At 42.4% G+C, this 22,509-nt stretch overlaps 1 protein-coding gene across 1 annotated transcript in view; it reads left to right on the top strand.

The window, feature by feature from the left end:
- Positions 1–20,414, top strand: part of ccdc36 (coiled-coil domain containing 36) — a 37,755-nt gene extending 17,341 nt beyond the window's left edge. Inside the window, exons 6-8 of the mRNA XM_080186267.1 lie at positions 3,507–3,594; positions 5,125–5,225; positions 18,371–20,414. Coding sequence (XP_080042393.1) covers positions 3,507–3,594; positions 5,125–5,225; positions 18,371–19,765 — 1,584 coding nt within the window. The 3' untranslated portion in view covers positions 19,766–20,414. The remainder of the gene's footprint in view (positions 1–3,506; positions 3,595–5,124; positions 5,226–18,370) is intronic.
- The last annotated feature ends 2,095 nt before the right edge of the window (positions 20,415–22,509 follow it).

Raw genomic sequence — 22,509 nt, 5'->3', positions numbered from 1 at the left:
ACAGACCAAGTGTTGTCATGGCAATGTGATGGAAACGACATTCTTCAGATTCAATTCCCTCTGATTACATACAACATGCACTAATTTCCAGCAGAACTCCAAGCTTCTGATGCCTGTGTCTGGACCCTTGTCACCTTGCAGAACAGAATGGACTAAGCAGTAAGGCAAACAGCACTGAAAGGGGCCCGACAGCTTTTTGACCCCAAGTGGGCAGTACGGCGGCACAGTGGTTAGCACCAGGGACCCGGGTTCAATTCTCGCCTTGGGTGACTATGTGTGGAATTTGCACATTCTCCCCATAACTGTGTGGGTTTCCTCCGCGTGCTGTGGTTTCTTTCTACACACCTAAGTTGTGCATGTTTGGTTGATTGTTCATGCTAAATTGCCCATTAGTGTCAGGAGGACTTGCATGGGGTCATGGGGATAAGGCCTGGATAGGATTGTGGTTGGCCAAATAGCTTCCTTCTGCACTGTAGAAATTCTAAGATTCTAAGTCTTTCTACTTGCTGTTGGAGAACAGCAATCAGAAAATCCTGTGGCTGGTAGCCAAGCCCATACACACTTTGAACATAAATTGGTTAGTTTACAGTAAGGTAACTTAAAATCTTTTTCTTAAATTCATGTTTTCTAGACAGACAGGAGTAATAAATACTGGTTGTTAAAGTTCCTTTTTCCATAAAACAGAATTTACAATTAATCATAAAAGCAGGTCCAAGAAGAGAAGTCCTTAAAAAAATGCTGATGAATTACTTCATGTAATGTTCTGCTTCTGTTACATCCTTATTATCCTTCTATGTTGCAGATTGCTTGTTGATTCTTCTTGTCTACAAATGACCACACATCTCTCAGTAGGTGTATAGTGAAGAATGAAGCCTACCAATTCAATTTGTGCCAGCGCTTTTTAACACATACAGATCGTAATTTTACTCGAAAATATGTGCAGCTAGTGTGAAAATGGGAAAGTTGTAGATCTGTCTTTTGGGCGGGTATTTGCGCGCAATCTTGTGCACATAGTACATGAAGAAATGGGCTAGGCTATTTCTAGCTACTACAGGCAGTAGACAGGACCTAATTTGCCAGCCAGCAACAGAGGGAGCTATTACGCATGTGCAGACCTGTCTGTATAGCGCGCAGTACATGTGACAATAATAAATCAAATCAAATCACAGCGATCGTTGGGGTGAGGGAGTGATCACAGTAGCAACACAGAGCTGTGAAGCCCCTGCTGTTGGAGCCAGCCTCAACCAACCAGCATGCCTACCCCCCACCGATCGCGAGCCCCGCACTGCCTGGAAATGTAGCCCCTGCCTCCTCCCCATGTCACCCAGACCAATTGCGCCCCCTCCTTTCCCTCCACCGACCTGATGCAGAACTGCAGCGGCCTTCCCTTTCCACTGATTGCAGGCAGAGTGGCAGCGGGCCCACTCCCTCACCACAATGATCGCTTTGATTTGGTTTGATTTATTATTGTCACATGTATTAGCATAGAGGGGAAAGTATTGTTTCTGGCAAGCTGTACAGACAGAGAATACCGTTCATAGAAAAGGAAACATAGTTAGAGTATAGACAAAGATCAACTTAATACGGGTGAGTCCACTGAAAAGTCTGACAGCTGCAGGGAAGAAACTGTTCTTGAGTCGGTTGGCACGTGACTTCAGACTTGTGTATTTTTCTCCTGACGGAAGAAGGTGGAAGAGAAAATGTCCGGGGTGCATGGGATCCTTAATTGTGCTGGCTGATTTGCTGAGGCAGCGGGAAGTGTAGACAGTGTCAGTAGATGGGAGGCTGGTTTGCATGATGGATTGGGCTACATTCACAACCTTTGTGGCTTCTTGCAGTCTTGGGCAGAGCAGGAGCCATACCAAGCTGTGATACAACCAGAAAGAATGCTTTCTGTGGCGCATCTGTAAAAGTTGGTGACAGTCGTAGAGAACATGCCAAATTTCTATTTTGAGAAAATAGAGGCGGTGGTGGGCTTTCTTAACTGTAGTGTCTGCATAGGGGATCAGGACAGGTTGTTGGTGATCTGGATACCTAAAAACTAGAAGCTCTCGACCCTTTCCACTTTGTCCTGTTCGCAGCTGTAGAGTGGCAGTGGAGCTCCCCTCCCTCCCCAGTCAGGCTGTCGCAGTCTGGTCCCGCCCCATCCAGGCCCTGCACCCCACCCCCTCATAGGTCACCTGATGTGCAGTCCAATGTGTCTGGAGGGTATTGCCAAAATGCCAGGCTGACATTGCCCTTGCCCTCCGCTTCCCCAGGGGCCCTCATTGGTGTCCAGTTTTACCAATGAGTGCAACAGGACTGTTCCCTGTTCATGGAGAGCAGGTGTTTTCTTCGCCAGAGAGAACTTCTCTCAGTCAGGCCATTAAGGCAAGTGAGTCTGGACAATTCAGCACCAGGCTCGCTAATCACATGGAAATTAACATTTTAATAAGTTTAAATAACTTGTTCAGTTTCTCACCGGAAATGGGCGAGAGATTGACTTCTTTGAAAATTTGGCTGCAGTAAGATCACGAAAGCTGAGCAGTTGGGTGTGATCCAGATTTCTTGGCTCTCGAGCAATTTTACCAGCTTGCTCCGCCCGTCGATGGGAGGGGCGAACTGGTAAAGTTAAGCCCATAATTGTAAACTCTCCTCTTAGTGTCTCAACAGCAGAATTATCATTCTAGCAGAAAAATAGTCTGTTTGAGTAGGGATTAGGTCCTTACCTTTCACACGTAACTAATTTAGGCTATTTGCTAAGCAACACAGGTTGCGTGATGGTATTAAGGGCAATGTTTCAAGTTGGTAAAATGTTTGGAAAACCAACTATGTCCACTCTCCAGGACCTACGCATTGATATGTAGAAACCATTGCTTGTGATTTTAGATCATTTGTGCCTTCATAAACTACAGTTATTTACTGCTGTGGATCATACAGATCCACTGCTGGGTCATACAGATGCTCACTGGACCACAGCCCTCAGGTGATGGTGTCTTATGAATGCCATGTATTTGGAAGAATCTGACATTTTTCCTGTTACACGCTTGTTCTGAACTTAATGTTATCACACATTGTCAAAACAGGACATTTGTGCATTGGCCACTCATTTGAAGAATAACTGCTTTTACTACTGTAGTTAAGGAATAACAAAACACAGAATTTACTCTATTAATACTGATTATGGAATTTACTCAGTATTAATATTGATTATGATAACCTATGAGTGTCTTGATAATTTGTTTGTGACCTGATTGTTGCAATTTTAAATGCCACTCTTTGTATGTAACATTTAGAAAGTGATAGAGATCTCAATTCTGGAACTTAATATCGTTAGTGTTAACATCCAAATGTTCAATGCAATCATAATGCATTTCTTTCTGCATCTTTAAACAAGGAAGTTAATCCACTGCAATTAACAGGATAATAATGCACACAGTACAAAACTGGGCAGATTAAATCAATCGCTTGCTAATATATTCAAAAATTATTCTGTGCCTGTGACAAATTGCTTTTTTATTTTAAAGATTATAACGTGCTTTAATAATCTTGAAAAGAAGGATGAACTACACAACAAATTGGTCCTTGAGGGATTGGAAAGTATGTCAAAAACAAGTAAGTTCACTGTGCTAAAAGGATTTTCAAATCATGTTTTGTAGAAAGTGCTAGAAAGAATCTATTAAGACAAATCACAGGTCCCACCCACAATGGCCTGCCCCCATACTCTTAATGTCATAATCTAATGAAATGGATCACCTGCTCATTGTTAGACACATGTATGATTTTCATTCCATTGAAATTCAAAACAAATGGAAAATGTCAATGAAACTGAGAGCATTCCAATTTAGTAACAGCTACAACAAGCACAGTGTGCTGGTTTTTAAAGTCCAGAATTACATACATCAAATGCAGTCTTCAAATCGAGTACAACCATAGCAACAGAGTATGCAAGATATGCAGATTGGATTGTAATCTCTGTAGTAACAAGCTAACTACCTTTGCAAAAGCAAGCATAACAAGGTTTTTATTTCATGCTAAGTGGCATGTAATATGTTCTAAATGTGCAACACTTTTCCAATCAGCCATTGAAATGAAACACCCCTCAGTATAGCATGGATTTTTATGTGTCACGTTATATTGAAAGAAAATCATCAGGGTGTATATAATGGATGGTTGATCTTTTACAGTCCACTTTTCTGTTGGAATTGAAAATTTATGATCTATTTGGAGTTAAAAAATGCAAACAGACTATGCAATAATCAGCAAATGAATTCTATCTCTATTATACAGCAAGTAGTCTCACAACACCAGGTTAAAGTCCTACAGGTTTATTTGGTAGCACTGAGCTTTTGGAGCATTGCCCCTTCATCAGGTGATTCATCACATCATCTCTGTAATAGGAATAGAGAGGGCTGTAACTCATTGGTCCACCTAGTATGAAAGTTTATACTATATTCCAGTTTGTTGTATGATTATCTATACGCATTATTGACATCCAAATGTTAATTTTGGAAATACCCAATGCAGTTGTTACTTTATGAAATCTAACCTTGGATTTTATTTAAAAACTCACGGCTAATTCAGGCATTTTCCAAATGGGTATTTTGGTAAATTGTGGGTGAGTTTTACATATGATTACATAGCCACTAGGTGGAGCACTGTTCAGTAGACAAAGTTCCAATTATTTCCTGTTCAGGTTAAACAAGACAAGTTAGTTCATGAACTGAGTATAATTTTTAATATATAAAGGGCAGACATTTCCTAAAAGCATGAAATTAATGCTCAAGCAAAATGGAAACTATGAAGGTCAAGTCAAAGTGGCCATGTTTTTTGTTGAGGATGTAATTCTATGCTAGAATTTCCTGTAAGATTTTTATGTTGCTTCTAATATATTGATAGATGGGAAATATTATTCAGGCAAATATTTCCATGGCAACATTTGAGATTATTTAAGTTGCATTAACCCAGCAGTTTTGCCCACCCTTAGTAACCCAGAATTAATATTAATTTCCAATATCCACCCTCACTAACCCAGCTTGAATTTCCAAGTTACTTCACCCTCCTGCAAAGAATTATAACTGTTCCACAATTTCGTGCATTGTTATATATCTCATCTTGTTTCACCTCCCTCCACTCCGTTTTCAGTGCAGGAGAACATAAACTCACATTACGAATCAATAGTGAGTGCCTTGGAGACCAAAAGCAGTACTGAGCAAATTCTGGAAATGGATAAGCGGCTTGTAGCTGTAAGTTATTTTTTTCATAATTGAAACAAATTAAGTTTTTTTTACCTCTTTTATATCATTTTATAGTTGTTTTGTGGTATAGAACTTAACCATTGCTGAAAGAAGATATTTTGTCAAAGTTTTTTGTCTGGCACTGGTCAGGACAATCACAAGAATACCAACGTTAGGCAAAACAATAAGTTTATGCTGTATGAGAAAAAGATATTGATTGGTTGTCAAGTGGATTCTAATTGATGGAGGTGTTGCCTTGGAGAATGCATAGGTTAATGGTGACTGATAGCTAATTGTTAAGCATTGTATGTACGTGTAAATTAGGGAGCTTGTCTCTGGTCAAGCTATTTCCCTGAGGAATGAAACAGCAACTGGCTATCATTTATTTTGCAGATGAAACAGGTACACTACAAGGCTGACTGACAGTTGTACAATCTGACAATCAAAGTGCTACTTTTGCATATACTCGAAGCTACATATATTAGTACATGGAGCTGTAATGACTTCAGTCAGGCCGTTGAGGTTGGCTATTTGGAATATGAACTCCGTGATTAAGGATCCGATTGATGGGACAATCAGGGAGTCTTTGCTGTGCACTTAACTGGAAGTGTCAGTTCCTCTGATACCCCAGAGGTAGACTGCTAACTGCTAGCACTCTGTGTACTGCTGTTAGAGTATGTAAATAAAGGGATTTTAGTGGAGGAGCTTCTGCTTCTAAGGACTTAATATAGGGGCACTCTTCTTTGCAGACAGAAGAGCAGGTACACACATTGTGCCTGTTTCAGCTCAACAAACTAAATGATACCATCCACTGGTTCATTCCTCAGGGTAATGCCTTGACCAATCAGAATCAAACTATGCTCAGCAATTAACTGTTAGTATCATTAACAGGCACATTCTCCATGGCAATGCCTCCATCAATCAGAGTCTACTTGCCAGCCGATCAGCACTCAGCCCTCATATAGTATAAAGTTGTTGTTTCCGCAACATTGTATTCTTGTAACTGTCCTAACGAGTACAAGACAAAAAGCTTTGGCAGAATCTTTTTTCAGTAATATATAATTTTATGTACAGCAATTATCGTTAGAACTCACTCCTAAATTGAATTAATGACTTTTCACTATTCTTTAAAATCCAATTAGTGTTTTTTGTTTGTTTTTGAAATTTGTCTTCCATATTGTCTTTTGAGAATTGGAGAACAGCAAGGTTTATTTTTCCTGCCAGCAGAAGAATCCAGCCATACTTGTTGTGACAAACATGCAATTATCAAAAATTAAATAGACTGAAGGAACTAATTTATCTGTTATTATTTTTATGATCATTTTGGTCATGTAAAATATGCATAATTATATAAATCTTTTGGCAATGTTTATACTTACACTGCTTAAATTTTATGTCAGGTTGGGTTTGCCTATTGTTCCAATTATGTGAAATGCATTTTTGCTATTTAAGTCCATAAATTTCAACAATTGCTTGATGTAAATGAGGGAACCCGTGACAATGTGCATTAACCATTTTATTTCTATTACATTTCAACAAAGGCAATCCTCAGAATTGCTAATTAGAATTAAAAAGATTTTTGAATGCATTTTTCACTTGGGATACTACATTTATAGATTTTTAATTTACCGGCTTTGTGTTTTGTTAATAAAAACGTGCATTCTCATTTTATTGCTGACGCACTATTATCAACTAAGGACAGACAATACATTTATCTGCAAACTCACTCTGAAAGTCAGTAATTAACAGGTGCTGTACAATCTCCCAGATTGATTTATCCTTCATTATTCCATCCTTTCTTGATTTGTCACTTTGAGCCTGATTTTACCATCAATTTGCACCTGTTTTCAGGTGTGAAAATTTGGTAAAGTCAGGCGTGAGGCGAATAGCGCAATCCACGCCCGCCTCCACGCCGGACCACGATCGGGACCGTGCCCAAAACGGGCAGGATGGCAGTTTAAGTGTATCTGCATGCATGAAACAGACATGCTCCGCAAAAGTCCGATTCGGGCGCTCCAGTTAGTGAGGAACTAAGTTCTGAGTTTCCGACGGCTCTCTGCTTGAGATTGGTGGGGGGCGTTGGGGCTGTGTCTGAGAGCGGTGGGGGAACGGACTGTGCTGCCACTCTGCCTGAGATTGGTTGGGGGAAGGGGATGGAGATGTCTGGGAGGCGAGGGGTGCGGGGTGGAGGATAAAGGGGTCAGTAATCTTGTGTGGGTGGGGCAGTACCTGTGAGGGCCAGGGGGAGGCATTATCCAGCCCAGGAGGGATTGGCAGGGGAGCAGCATTCTATCTTTTTTTTTCCGCTCAGGCGTGGTTGGAGGTACTGATTGGAGCCAAAGGGTTTCGGGTGCGTTAAGTCCTGCCCACAGATTTCTGCAGCGCGTTTCGGAATTGCTAATGCTTTCATAGGCAGAGTGCGTCTGGGGGCACCTCAGAATGGATCTAAAAGTCGGATCTGAGCTGCTCCCAGTTTTCAACCTGCTCGGCACTTAGAATCAAAATGGTGAAGTGTGGCCTTTTATCTCTAAAATCCAGGCTTAGGTCAGAATGATTGCATGGGGAATTATTGGAATACACTTGTTCCCTATCATTCTGGTTTAGAAATTGGGATACAGGGTGCAATTTCAATGCCAGGTGAGGGCTTTGATACTCCCAATATGGGGTCTCGGGCTTCAGTTACAATGTAAGGGCTGAGCTTTGGTGATTTAGAGATAGCTCACCTGTGAAATGTTGCTAAATGGTTGACTACTGTGACACTAGCAGGATTGTTAGGTAAATGCAGAAGAGGGCCAGGTCAGCTTGATTGATCCTACCAAATCTGAATGTGCCGTTGAAGCACTGTTGTTCCTTCTGGTTGCATGTTCCGGGTCACCGATTAGTATCGTGCAAGTTTAGTGTGTGGCGCTTTAAGCGCTGGGCCATTAATAGAGAATGTGTTTTACAAGAAGCACAGGACCCTCCTTAAAATAAATTGTTTCCACCTTCAAGTTTTTATAATGTGCCCCCTGATCCCGTGCTGCCGTTTTATCCAGTATGGAGATGTAGGAGCTGTGCGTCATCACTGCCCAAAAAACAGGGATCTCTGGACACTGATGCAATGTGTTGATACACCAATGCATTATGTTCCATCAGATTTTTAATATTGTATGAATTATGGAAGGAAAATAATGTAATAATTAGAGAAAATTTGATCTCTAACATCTCCTGACAGTCTGCCTGAACGTTATTGGTGGATGCTTGAAAGTGGGTCAAAGACATGCTATTGGCCAAAAAAAATGTCTTATTTACACAGTATTTAATAATTCTGTTGTGAACTGTTACGGATCAGTCTTTACTAATAGACAGGTCTCATATATTTTGCATTGTATTTTCTGCTATTTTCATGAATTACTCTCAATAGTTGATTCCTCTTAGGGTCAAACAATGTGAAAATGACACAACATAAATACTAGGAGGTTTACTAGGCTTGTACTCGTTAGAGTTTAGAAGAATGAGGGGAGATCTCATTGAGACGTATAAGATGATGAATGGGATGGATAGGATAGAGGTGGAGAGACTCTTCCCGCTCAAAAAAGACAGTAGGACTAGGGGGCACAGCCTCAAGATAAAGGGGAGGCGGTTTAGAACGGAGTTGAGGAGGAACTTCTTCACTCAAAGGGTGGTGAATCTCTGGAATTCTCTGCCCGTTGAAGTGGTGGAGGCTGCCTCGCTAAATATTTTTAAGAAGCGGGTTGATGGGTTTTTGATAAGAGAAGGGATTAAGGGTTATGGGGAGAGGGCGGGAAAGTGGAACTGAGCCACGACAGATCAGCCATGATCTTATTGAATGGCGGGGCAGGCTCGAAGGGCTAGATGGCCTACTCCTGCTCCTATTTATTTCTTATTATACATTAATCATACTTCATAGTTTGCATCCATGTCTAGCATATCATCTGTGATTCATTCTGCCTCCTATTTCCTCCAATGAGACTGTATACAGTACAGTTCTGGTCACCCTATTATAGACAGGATATTATTAAACTAGAAAGAGTGCAGCAATGATTTACTAGGGTGCGACTGGATTTGATGGTTTGAGTTATCAAGAGAGGCTGGATAGACTGTGACTTTTTTCCCTGTGCCGTAGGAGGCTTAGGGGTGATTTTAATGAGGTCTATAAAATAAGGAGGGTCATAGATAAGGTAGATAGGCTACCTTTCCCAAAGGTAGGGAAGTCTAAAACTAGAGGGCGTAGGTTTACCGTGAGAGGAGAGAAATACAAAAGGGTCCAGAGAGGCAATTTTTTCACACACAGTGATGAATGTCTGGAACAAGCTGCAAATAGTGGAGGTGGGTACAGTTTTATTTTTTAGAAAGCATTTAGACAGTTACATGGATAAGATGTGTATAGCGGGATATTGGCCAAACGCAGGCAATTGGGATTAGCTTAGTCGTTTAAAGAAAAAGGTGGCATGGACAAGTTGAGCTGAAGGGCCTGTTTCCCTGCTGTAAACCTCTATGACTTTATGAGACACAGACTGACACAAAGTATGTGAATAAACTGTCTATATAATGATATTTGTGAATATGAATGCCTACATTTCTCAAAGCTGCTTTACTTCAAGCAGTTTTAACACAAGTAATGTGAATCTTATTTATATCTAGACAAACTTCATTGTGTTGCTTAACTTTTTTTTCAATTTTGCATGTCTAATAAGAGGTGGAAATGTGTTAGAAACAAGGTAAGTTACTTTCTGAACTTGAGCAAGTTTGCATAAAATAGCAGTCTACCTGCTGCCTGAACAGTTGACTACACACCATGGGGGCGATCTTATCAGAAAAGTCAAAGTGTCAAACAAGCATGAAAAGGGGAGAGTTTCAGATCCATTTTGTGGGTGAGTTTCAAAATGTAGTCTTACACCATTTTGTGCAAAACCTATTGCATAATCTGTTGCTCGCCTGCAGGGGATGGTACTTAAGCACCAACCCCCCCCGACCCTGATCGTCACCTGAACCACCCAATCCTTGATACAGAGTGTGCAGCTTCTCCCTTCTCCCCACTGATTGCGATTGCAGAGAGCCCCCAGCTGATCGCTGATGCAAACTATGCAGCTCCCCCACCTCCCCTCATTGCTCGACCTCCTCAGGACCCACAGGGCACTGCCCTACCATGCTCCCAACTCCCAGGGAGCTTCAATGGTCTCTGGTCCTACCGGCAAGGCCATCAGGTCAAGTCCCTATGGACAGCAACCATATGTGATTCTTGCCAATGAGGACCTTGCTGCTAAGGCAAGTGAGTCCGGACAGTTGTGTCCCGGGCTCACTAATAATATTTAAATGCTACTTAAAATGGATATAAATATTGATACATAGCACATCTCACCAATATTCTGGCCCGGTAAAAACATGAGAAGCAAGAAATTGGGCAGAAACCTGTTTTTCGCCTTTCGTGTGATCTTACTGGCTCGCCCCCATGCATTGACCGCGAAGCCGAGAAAGTAAAATAGCACCCCCTCATATCTTCCTTAAATGCTGCCCCATTGTTAATTAGCTGGATGGAACATTCTAATCTAATCCTGTCCAATCACAGCCACACTGCTCCGAAACTGTTATATTTGCTTCCCCTAAGAATCTATCCTTTGCTCCTTGCTATCTATATGCAATCCATTGCTGACATCAAAAAAAGCATTAGATTTCAAATATATATTGCACCACCCAGTTTACCTACGAGGGCCTGAGAACCGTAGAATCGCTACAGAAGGAGCCATTCAGTTCATCGAGTCTGCACCGACTCTGAAACAGCATCTTACCCAGGCTCACCACTCCCATCCTATCCCTGAAACCCTGTATATTTAGCATCCATCTGACCTACATATCTTTGGATACTAAGGGCCTATTAGCATGGATAATCCATCTAACCTGCACATCTTTGAATTGTGGGAGGAAACCGGAGCATCTGTTGGAAACCCACACAGGCATGGGAGAACGTGCAAACTCCACACAGTCACCCAAGGCTGGAATTGGATCTGAGTCCCTGGCGCTGTGAGGCAGCAGTGCTAACCACTGTGTCATCGTGCCTCCACAATCATCAGCAATCTATTACTTGATGCTGAAATCAGCACAAATAGTGCAAAAACTGCAGCCATTATGTCCAAGCTGGAAAAGCAGTGTGACTGAGAACTGCAACTGCACGTTTACCAAGCCTGCATCCTCAGTGGCTCAGCCACATTCATCAGACAGCAGTATACTCAAAAAACCTTCTGTATAGTGAACTAGGCAGGTAATGACCTGTTGGATGTTCGTACCTCTGGTACAAGGGTTCTTACAAATGAGATGTGAAGTTCATGGATATTGACACTGAGAACTGGGAGACAGTCACTGACAGCTCTGACCTCTGTAGGAAGGGTATTGGAATAGAGAAGGAGAAACGGAGAGCTCAGCTGACTGAGAAGAGCAGCCAGAGTAAACAGGCCAGCAAAACCTGCACTTCTCAGCCTGCTGCCTTCATCTGCAGCAACAGCAGCAGAGATTGCTATGCCATAATAGGCCCCAAGCCAGGCGATGTTCAACACAGAGTTGGCCACAACATAGAAACCATCATCCCACAACTCAGAAGGCTGCCAGAGATTATTGGCTGACTGTCTGAATTTGTTTTCTTCTGAAATCCACATTGATGCCTTTTTTAACCTCTAGACTTGACTACCCTAACACAGCCATGGTTGGCCTTCAAAATTGTACCCTCACTAAACTTGAACTCACCCAAAACTCTGCTGCCCTATCCTCACTTGCACCAAGTCCTGTTGACTTATCACCCCTGTGCTCGCTAACCTACATTGCTCTTGGTTAAGAAACACCTCAATTTTAAAATTCTTATTTTCAAATCGCGCCATGCTTTCACCCCTCCCTGTCACTGTAAACTCCTCCAGTGTCAAAACTGTCTTGAAATGTCTTCCGTCATCTCATTCTGATATCTTGTGCATCCCTGATTTTATTACTCCATTGCTAATGGCCATGCTTTTAGCTGCCTAGACTCCTATCTCTGGAATTTTATTTCTTAAATCCGTCCACTTCTCTATCTCTCTTTCCATTTATACAGTTCTCCTTAAAACTTGCCTATTTGGTAATCATTTGGCCATCTGTTTTAATCTGGACATATATGACATGGTGTCATTTGCTTTCTGATGCTCCTGTGTAGTGCCATGGGACATTTCATTCCATTAATGGCACTATTGTGATTATTTGCAACTACATTTCTGTTGTGGTTTATGTGGTAGGGAGAGTGGCTGAACTTGGGTTTGCACATTATAAGCTGTACTTTTATTGGCGAAGAATTACACAGAGTGATTGAGCACTAACTGAGGGTGCTTGGCTTGTCCTGATTCTTCGAAAGAGATTACCAATCAGTCCTATTCCTTGTTCTTTCCCCATAGCTCTGTAAATTCTTCCATTCCAAGTAAATGTAATATCTTCAAATTTGCAGATGACACAAATCTGGGGGATGCACAGTTGCTTCAATGTGATTTGGACAAGCTGAATGAGGGGGCCACATGCATGGAAGCTGCAGCATAATGTGGGTAAATGTGAGGTTATCCACCTTGATAGCAAAAACAGGAAAACTGACAATTATTTAAATGACTATAGATTGAGAACTATTTTCAAATGGTGGACAAATCCTTCATAACATTATGTATAGCTAAGCAAATTGTTTAATTAGTACAAAAGTTAGAATTTGTATTAAGTTAAATATTCAAGTTATGCTTAAGTTTATTGTCTACTTGCAGATGGATCGTTCAAACATATGTTTCATTTATTATGAAGTGGGGGATATAAAGCGTGGGATTTTCCAACCAAACTCGCCTCAAAGCTGAAAAACCCTGTCCGAGGTCAATTGCTATGATTCGCGTGGCAGGCGGAATGGGAAAATGCCCCAGTGTATTAGCGCAAAAAAGTGCAATGTATGTATTTTGTTTGAAGATACCAAACATAATTGTACCATTAGAGGAGGTGTACAAGCAGAAGCAAAGCAGCTGTTTAATAAAAGAAGCCATGTTATTCTTGCACTTTTCCTTCTGAGCTGTCTCTGTCTGTTCCTAGTCCAAAGAACTTCACACTGCCCGGTCCCTTTTGTTAGGAAATAGATATAATCCAGAATTCTCCAGCCGTTGGCCTTCAAAATTGTACCCTCATTAAACTGGAACTCATCCAGAAGTCTGCTGCCTTATCCTCACTTGCACTAAGTCCTGTTGACTTATTATCCCTGTGCTCACTAACCTACATTGCTCCTGGTTAAGCAGCATCTCAATTTTAAAATTTTTATTTTCAAATCTCGCCATGCTTTCACCCCTCCCTGTCACTGTAAATTCCTCCAGTGCCAAAACTGTCTTGAAATGTCTTCTGCCGTCTCATTCTGACATCTTGTGCATCCCTGATTTTATTACTCCATTGCCAGTGGCCGTGTCTTCATTCTCCAGCCGTTCACGCTGGCGGAATTCTCCGGTCCCACCAGTAATGTACTCCTGCTCACAGGGGAGCATCAGCGGGAATTCCCATTGACAGCGGCGGAGCAGAGAACCTTGCCATGAGCAAACAATGCACCACCTTCAGCGGATGGGAACCATGTGGCTGGGAGATCAGAGAATTCCAGCCACAATTAAAAATAAGTCATTTTGTATTTGTGGGTGTTGGGAACAAGATATGGCTTAACATTTAAGCTTAATTTGTGTTTCTGTATCTGTTTGTTAAGAAAAGCTTGTGTTTTGGTTTCACTTTTAAAAAGTTGCTTTTAAGTCTGTGGGTGTGAAAACTTGGAGATGTCGGGCATGAGGCTAGTAGCGTGATCCAAACCCGACTCCGCGCCAGTTCCCCCTTATGCTAGGCCCAAAAATGGCCGCGATTGGGCCCATGCCCAAAATGGGGGCGATGACCATTTAAATGCATTTGCATGCACTTAAATTGACTGAATTTACTGAATTGACTGAGAGGGCGGCATGGTAGCCCAGTGGTTAGCGCTGCTGCTTCACAGCTCCAGGGACCTGGGTTCGATTCCTGGCTCGGGTCACTGTCTGTGTGGAGTTTGCACATTCTCCTCGTGTCTGCGTGGGTTTCCTCCGAGTGCTCCAGTTTCCTCCCACAGTCCAAAGATGTGCAGGTTAGGTTGATTGGCCATGCTAAAATTACCCCTTAGTGTCCTGGGATGTGTAGGTTAGAGGGATTAACAGGTAAGTGTGTAGGGATCTGGGGGGTGGGGCCTGGGTGGGATTGTGTGGTGCAGAGTCGATGGGCTGAAGGGCCTGTTTCTGCACTGTAGGGTTCTATGAATGGGCTGCACGCCTAATCTTACCGGCACTTTTCCCTTTACCACCACGTTCGCCCATCCAAATTGGTGCAAAACAGACATGCTCTACAAAAGTCTGATTTGGGCGCTCCAGCTAGTGAGGGGGTAAGTGCATGGTGTCCAGTGGCTCTGCTTGAGATCAGGGAGGTGGGGAGGTGGGGGGTTGGTGGGGGAGATCCACTGTCACTGCCTGTGATCAGTGAGGGGGAAGGGGGAATCTGCTGCCACTTTGCCTGTGATCAGTGAGTGGGGGGTCCGCTGCCACTTTGCCTGTGATCAATGAGGGGGCAAGGGAGGGGTCTGTTGCCAATGTGTATAGGGGGAGGGGCCAGTGATTGGTTTGGGTGGTGGAGGGCTAAGGAGGTCAGTAATGTTGTGGGGGTGGGGCAATGTCTGTGTGGCCCAAGGGGAGGCATTATTCAGTCCCAAATGCGATGTGGCAGGGGAGCAGCATTCTTGTCATTATTTTTCTGCACATGCGCAGTTGGAGGTGCCAGTTGAAGCCGCAGGATTTCGGATGTGTTAAGCCCTGCCCGCAGGCCTCCAGTGCAATTCAGAATTGCTGATATTTTTGCAGGCAAAGTGTGTGTGGGGGCGCCTGAGAACAGGTCTAAAAATCGGATCTAAAACTCCCAGTTTCAAGTCTGCCCAGCGCTTAGAATCAAAATGGTAAATTATAAGGACGGGCTGGATATGTTGGGACATTTTTTTCCTGGAGCATCGGAGGATGAGCATGACCTATCTTATAGAGGTTTATTAAAATCATGAGGGGCATAGTTAAGTGAATAGCCAACATCTCTTTCTGCAGGGTAGGGGAGTCCAAGACTAGAGGGCATAGCTTTAAGATGAGAGGAGAAAGATTTAAAAGGGACCCGAGGGGCAACTTTTTCACACACAGTGATGTGAATATGGAATGAGCTGCCAGAGGAGTTGGTAGAGGTGGGCATTACAACATTTAAATTACAACATTTAAAATACATTCGGACAGTTACATGGATGGGAAAGATTTAGAGGGATAAGGACCCAGCGCAGGCAAATGGGACTGATTGGCCAAAGGGCCTGTTTCCGTGCTGTATATCTCTATGACCCAGAAAGAAGTGGCATTCCACAGACACTGGCAGTGAGTCCCAAATTAAAGAACAGAACAGTCCCAGAAATCCAGGGAATGGGACGGAAAAGAGTTCCAAGAAGGCTGTGAGATCAAAAGAACAAAGAAAAGGTAAAAGGTTTTGTTCAATGGAGTTGAGAGTGAGGAGCAAGAAGAAGCTCCATGTTAAAAGGCAAAACTGCAGCAAGAAGAGATAAAGCACTAAGCTTATGAGAAGCCATACATGCAGGGTGATCATAAGGTTGTTGACACTATGGGCCCGTGAAGTAGTAGTGTTCTGTTGGGGTACCTGAGATAGTAGTTGAATGCCTTGGTGATCCAGGACAGAGCGATGTTGGAAGGAGAGGTTGAAATCCTGGAGGTGGATCCTGGATGAAAACATCCAAGAGAAAGCATCATTGACAAGATTCCAAAGCATGCTCTTCAAGAGCAAAGATTGGAAACCTACGTGTTCCAGTGAGACTCTTTGGCTCATAGTGTGATAAGTGTGTGGGGGAATTGGTTAGACATCCATAGAAGTTACTCTGGGTGTTGCCTTTGCTTTACATGGACTGTGTACCTGCTGAGAAAATTACAGCATTAGATAGATTTTGTAACTTGTGTTATCCTTACAAATCTGTATATATCTGTTGTGGTATAGTGAAGGAGTAGTGTATTATAGTTTGTTTTATTATTTTGTTTAAAAATTAATAGTCTTGAGACTCTGTTCAGTAGCTTCCTTCCATGTATCTAAACAAAAAGTAAAAGTTAGGATTTATCATGCCGAGCTCCATCCTGGGATTTGACTTGTCTAGTAGTAACATCGTCTGGGATGATAGCACCCTGATCAAATGGCGTCTGCATTTCCAGACTCCAGGAACATCAGACCCTGAATGCACATAATCCCATATTTCGGATGTCATAAAGATGCAAAGCAACCTTGAAATGCTGTTTATTTCTGATCTGCTGTCTGAAACTGACAAATATTGTAATTTGCAAAGTTCAAAGAATAATCAAACTTTCTTTTCTGCCTGTTACTCAACAATTTTAGCTTGATAGCAACACAACCCTACTGTGGCAGAACAGTACTACATTATCAGACTGCTTGTCTGACATGAAGTGCTGGAAGAGCAGAAATTTCCTCCAATTAAATACTGAGAAGATAGCTATTTTCTTTTGTCCTCACCTCAAACTCCATATCCTGCTTACCTACTCTATCACTCTCCTTGGCAACCATCTGAGGCTGAAGCAAACTGCCTGCAATATTAGGATCATATTTGACCTCAAGATGAACTTTCAACCACATGTCTGCAATCACCAACACTGCCTATTTCCATCCCTGTAACATTAGCTTACTCCACATCAGTCGCAACTCATTTGCTGCCATACATGTTTGGTGATGATTAAGGAACATTTTAAAGGAGGAAAGAGAGGTGAAGAGGCAGAGTAATTTAGAGAGAGAATTCCAAGAATTAGGTCTAGGCAGCCTGGTCTCTAGTAGTAGAGCAATTGAAACAGAAAGCCAGTATTAGATGAGCGCATCTACTTTGGAGAGTTGTGGCAGTGAAGGAGAATACAGAGATAGGTAGAGGTGAGGCCGTGGGGGATTTAAAGATTAGGATGAGAATTTTAAAATTGACTCCCACTTAAGCAATGACTCTATGGATGGATTTTCACCAGCTCACTCTGCCCATCGATGGGCAGAATGATCCAGTAAAATCGTGTGAAAGCCGAGAAATCAGAATCATGCCTGATTTCTCGGCTGTCGTGATTTTACAAGACCTGAATTTCTGGCACGGTCAGCGTCTTGCTCATTTCCGGCATCTAAATGCGGTTTTACATCTGCCCAGGGAGCCTGGCGCTCAATCATTCAGGCTCGCTTGCCTTTACGGCCTCACCAGGAGAGGTTCTCTCCAGAGAGGAAAACATTTGTTCCTCGTGAACAGGGAACAGTTGTGTAGGCCTCGCCAGTGGAACCGGAGGTCATTAAGGCCCCCCCAGGGAGGCTGAGGGTAAGGCTGGGTGGCTGTGCAACCTTGGCACCTTGGCATTGCCAGCCTGGCTCCTGAGCAATGCACACTGGGCAGTGATAGGGTCAAAGGGGCGTGGGCCAAGGGACAGGGCCACTGGGGACAGGTGAGGGGGCAGGGCAAAAGGGGGTTGGGGATTGTGGTGGGGAGGCCCTCTGCCATCTGGCCTGTGATTGGTGGAGAGGAGGGGGGCCCACTGCAACTCTGCCTGCAGTTGGTGGGGGAGGGAGCAGGGGCTGCGATTGGACTGGGTGGCAGGGGCTGCAGCTTGGGCTGTGGGCCAACGCGATTGCGGGAAGAGAAGTTATTGCAGTTGACACTCTGGTAATGATAGTTAAGTACATTTCTCCAAGTATAGTAATTATCCTTAGTTTCAAGATCCTTTCAATTATTTAGCAAAGACAGTGGGCGGGGTTTTACTGTCTCATTTATCGTAAAATCCTGCCCAAGGTCAATGGACCTTCACCTTGTCTGCTCCTCGCCCACTCTGAGCGCTTTGGCTGGCAGGGCAATAAAATTCTGGCCAATGTATCTACCCAGTGCCAGTTGCCATAAACAGAAAGTTATGAATTAAACCAGCAGCATCTGTGAGTTATGGTGATATAGAAATAGTCATTAAAAATTTTTTCCCATTGTTCAAAAAATAAGCTACCACCAGAAGAGTTGAACTGTTGGACTGTGGAGGGCATATTTTCATGAAACACCATGACCTTTTCTCTTACAGAAGGAGATGGAAGTGAATAATCTTAGAACTCAACTCCAGATAATGCAGGAGTGCCTGGATGGGATAAAACATGCCCAAAGTCAGCAACATCAGAAAATGTGCGATCAGCTCAGTTCGTTTAAAGACCACTTTCAGGTCAAAGAAGTACTGTCTGAACTCCATAAACTCAGTTCTAAAACAATTCCTATTATCCAGGTGCAGAACGATACGACACAAACAACTCCCTGTTTAAATGAGCAGCTTTGCATTGTCAGTAAGAAGCAGGCTTTTTATGAAAGCACAAGAGTTTGCAGATCATTCCAAACTCAACCGGCACTAACGGACAACCACCAGCTTTGTGATAGCAAAGCAGCATGTGCAGGAATATTATCTAATGATAGTAGCAGTAATTATCTGAATGTTGCCCAGAAAGCTTTACCAGAGGCAGCCAGGATGGGGCAGTGTACTTTCATTCATGAACATAATGCCATGTCTTCATGTTGTAGAGGCAAAGCTGAAGACACTTCATCGTGTTCTATTGCAACAAGTTCAAAACACATAATGTCTGCACACCCCATCAAGCAGATTGCTCACATGGAAGTTTTGCCAAGTGGATTAGCTTCTCAAGCACTTTCCCATGCAGATGTCAAATCAGCTAAACACCACAATGGCTCAAAGAGCAAATCACCACATACTTCCAATGCACCTGAACAGCACAGTATTCAGAAAATGCATCGCAGTGACAAAGAAAACAAATGGGACACTGTACCTTTCAAACCAATAAAATATAAAGTTGGTCAGAATATGTGGCAAGACATGACAGTGAAGAATAACAATACAAGGAGAGGTTGCTGTGCTCCTCCAGGCAGAAAGGTTGCAACTGGAAGATGCACTAAAAGAAAAATCACCTACACTGCACACGGTAAGGAAAAGGAAAACATCACCAAAGCATCAAATAAACCAAAGACGGTGAATATGATCATGAAACAAACTGTTCTGGATAAACCAAAGTTTAAAGCAGTCACCCAGAGACAGACAAATATGGGTGAGAAGAAAGTGTTGGGCAATGCTTATGAAAAGCGTAGATACCCCCTTGAAGGGCTTTATGTGAGAGATGGGAGCTGGCAAGGATGTATAAAGAAGGAAGATGACCCGCAGCAGCAGAATGTAAGGAAAGAAATTCGTAAAACAGCTAAGAGAAATCTTCCATGGCAGCCTCCGAACTTCTTAGAAGGGAAGTATTTGCAAAATGGTATAAAATCTGAATGTCAGTTTCAGTCATGGTTTAGTCCTTTAAGTCTAACTCAAGAGAGCTCCAATGATAAACTACCAAATCCTTCATTTGGAAAAGAAGCACAAAACAAAACACAGCTCAACCTTTTTGATAGCAGTGATGACTCTGACATATATATATAGATTTTACTTCATCTAATCTCAATCTTTTTCAAAAAAAAGGAAGAATAAATGCCAAAAGTTTAAGTTCATTTTACTGTGAAATTTACACTATTTTACAGAATATATTCTGTTCTCATTTCTTTATGCTGAATATACCATAGTCTTGTCAATTTAAGGTCTTAGTATCTTGCTTTAGAAATTGATGCATTGTAATTAGAATGAATTATTTGTTGTTGGAAAAAGCTGTAATTTTATTTGTGTTTGCAGAATTGATGCTTTTAGCTTCTTTGAGATGCTAATTATTAATAAAATCCTGTGCATTACAAACTGATAATATTTCTGAATTTTGTGCTCTATAAGTGGTTTTGCCCATTGAGACACTAGCACTTTTTTTCTGTTTGGTATTCTATTTATGGCTGGCATCAATTTGCCAGTGTATTATTGACTTGTGCTGTTATATACCTACCACATGGCCGTTGGTGCATTTCTGTTCTGTACTGTGGCCCTTATATTACACGTTGTACTGTTGACATTTTACAATTGCCAGACTACTACTGAAAACTACTTCCATTATATCCAGTAATAGTCCATTAAAGGAAACAGAAGGCTATTATTTTCTGCTCTTGATGTATCTGAAATGTAAACAAATGTATGTATATATGTATATATATGTGTGATCATTTTATGCTTGAATAAAAATAAACCTCAACCTGTATTAAAGGAATTAAGAAAAAATAGATTATCTGATACATTAAATAGCTGATAAGAGTTCTTTAGTCAGAAGTTATTTTTACTGTCTGGCACAGGATCTGTTATTTATATAAAAACCTCATCTTGACTCTCCTTTCCAACTTTTAAAAATTGCTTCCAGGGCATAGGGAGTAGTTAACAGTTCTTCACTGTTGCTAATGCGTTGTAGAGGATCGAGTGCATGTTAGATCAGATTTTACACAGCCTGTAGTAAGCTTAATGGAATGATTAGTGTTTTCTCCTTTCAAGCTTTCCTGTGTAACTGAAATATAACTGCCAAAAGAAAAGAACTATGCAAGGAATATAAGAAGGTATGAATGTGCCAACAAAAGATGAATTAACTTCAAAGATTCATTTAAGCACAGATGAATGGGCACAGTTTCCCTGAATCCTTGGTCCTCCTCATGCCTTGACTTAACAACATCATCTTAAAACATGGCAGAATTTAATAGTTGTGGCCCTTCCACATACCAGAGAGCCAGTGGCAAACATGCCATGACCTTTTCCAGGAACCTCATTGGGATTAAGTCTCAATTAACCAGCTGGCCAATCAGGGTTCATGGGCTTCCCAGAAGACATTTCCTGCTGGATTTGTTACTGCGGGGTGAAAATCTGACCATGGAGAGTTTCTAGCCAATCAAGGCTAGCAGCTCTCCAGTACTGGCAGTGCCACTGGGAATCATGATGTGGAGATGCCGGCGTTGGACTGGGGTGAACACAGTAAGAAATTTCACAATGTCAGGTTAAAGTCCAACAAGTTTATTTGGCTCACGTGAGAACACCATCCACCAGGTACACAGCACATTGTCTTGCAACTCGGCCAAGTCTACCTGATACGCTGCAGGCAAGGATGTCCAAGGCATGGTACATTGGGGAGACCTTGCAGACGCTACGACAACGGATAACTGAATACTGCTCAGCAATCACCAGGCAAGACTGTTGCTGTTGGCGAACACTTCAGTGGTCACGGGCATTGAGCCTCTGATCTTCGGGTAAGCGTTCTCCAAGGTGGCCTTCACGACACACGACAACACAAGTCACTGAGCAGAGACTGATAGCCAAGTTCCGCACACGTGAGGACGGCCTCAACCAGGGTCTTGGGTTCATGTCACACTATTTGTAACCCCCATGACTTGCCTGAACTTGCAACATCTCACTTACTGTCCTATCTGAAACAATACACATCTCTTTAACCTATGCTTAATGCTATCTCCACTCACATTGCACCTTTAAGACTTGATTAGCTGTAAAGACTTGCATTCTAATCAGTATTCTGTAAACTGAGTGCCTTTATATGCCCTGTTTGTGATCAGAACTCCACACTCACCTGACGAAGGAACATTCCGAAAGCTAGTGGCACTTACTACCAAATAAACCCGTTGGACTTTAACCTGGTGTTGTGAGACTTTTTACAGTGCCATTGGGAACCATGGTCACTGTCAGTATTACAGTGTGCTCCATTACCAGGATCATCCCTGGATTCCCCAGAAAGTGAGTGGATTTGGATTGCCAGAGTCAGTCTAGGAGGTCTCAGCGACAGGGGAGGGGGTTATAAAGAGTGGAGTATTTTTCCATGGATGCTTTCCTTCCTGCTTTTGAGGGGCAAAGGGTGCCCAAGAAAGAGTGACATCCCACATGATAAGTCTAATCATCCTACTGTACCTCTGGGGGAGCATGAAATTACACCCACAGTGTCAGTTTTAAGATATGTAGTGGTGTTACGTAGCTCTACCACGTTACTACAACTCTTGACTCCAATATGGCTAAATTACCAGATTGACAAAGAACAAAGAAAATAACAGTGCAGGCTTAGCCCTCCAAGCCTGAACTGACCATGCTGCCCGACTGAACTAAAACTCCCTACCCTTCTGAGGACCATATCTCTCCATTCGCATCCTATTCATGTAATTGTCAAGATATCTCTTATCTGCTTCCACTACCTCCCCCAGCAGTGACTTCCAGGCATCCACCACCCTCTGTGTAAGAAACTTGTCTCATACATCTCCTTTAAACCT

Source organism: Carcharhinus amblyrhynchos, chromosome 3 (assembly GCF_965287045.1).
Source record: "Carcharhinus amblyrhynchos chromosome 3, sCarAmb.v2.hapA, whole genome shotgun sequence".
NCBI lineage: Eukaryota > Metazoa > Chordata > Chondrichthyes > Carcharhiniformes > Carcharhinidae > Carcharhinus > Carcharhinus amblyrhynchos.
This window is presented reverse-complemented; position numbering and strand designations above follow the sequence as displayed.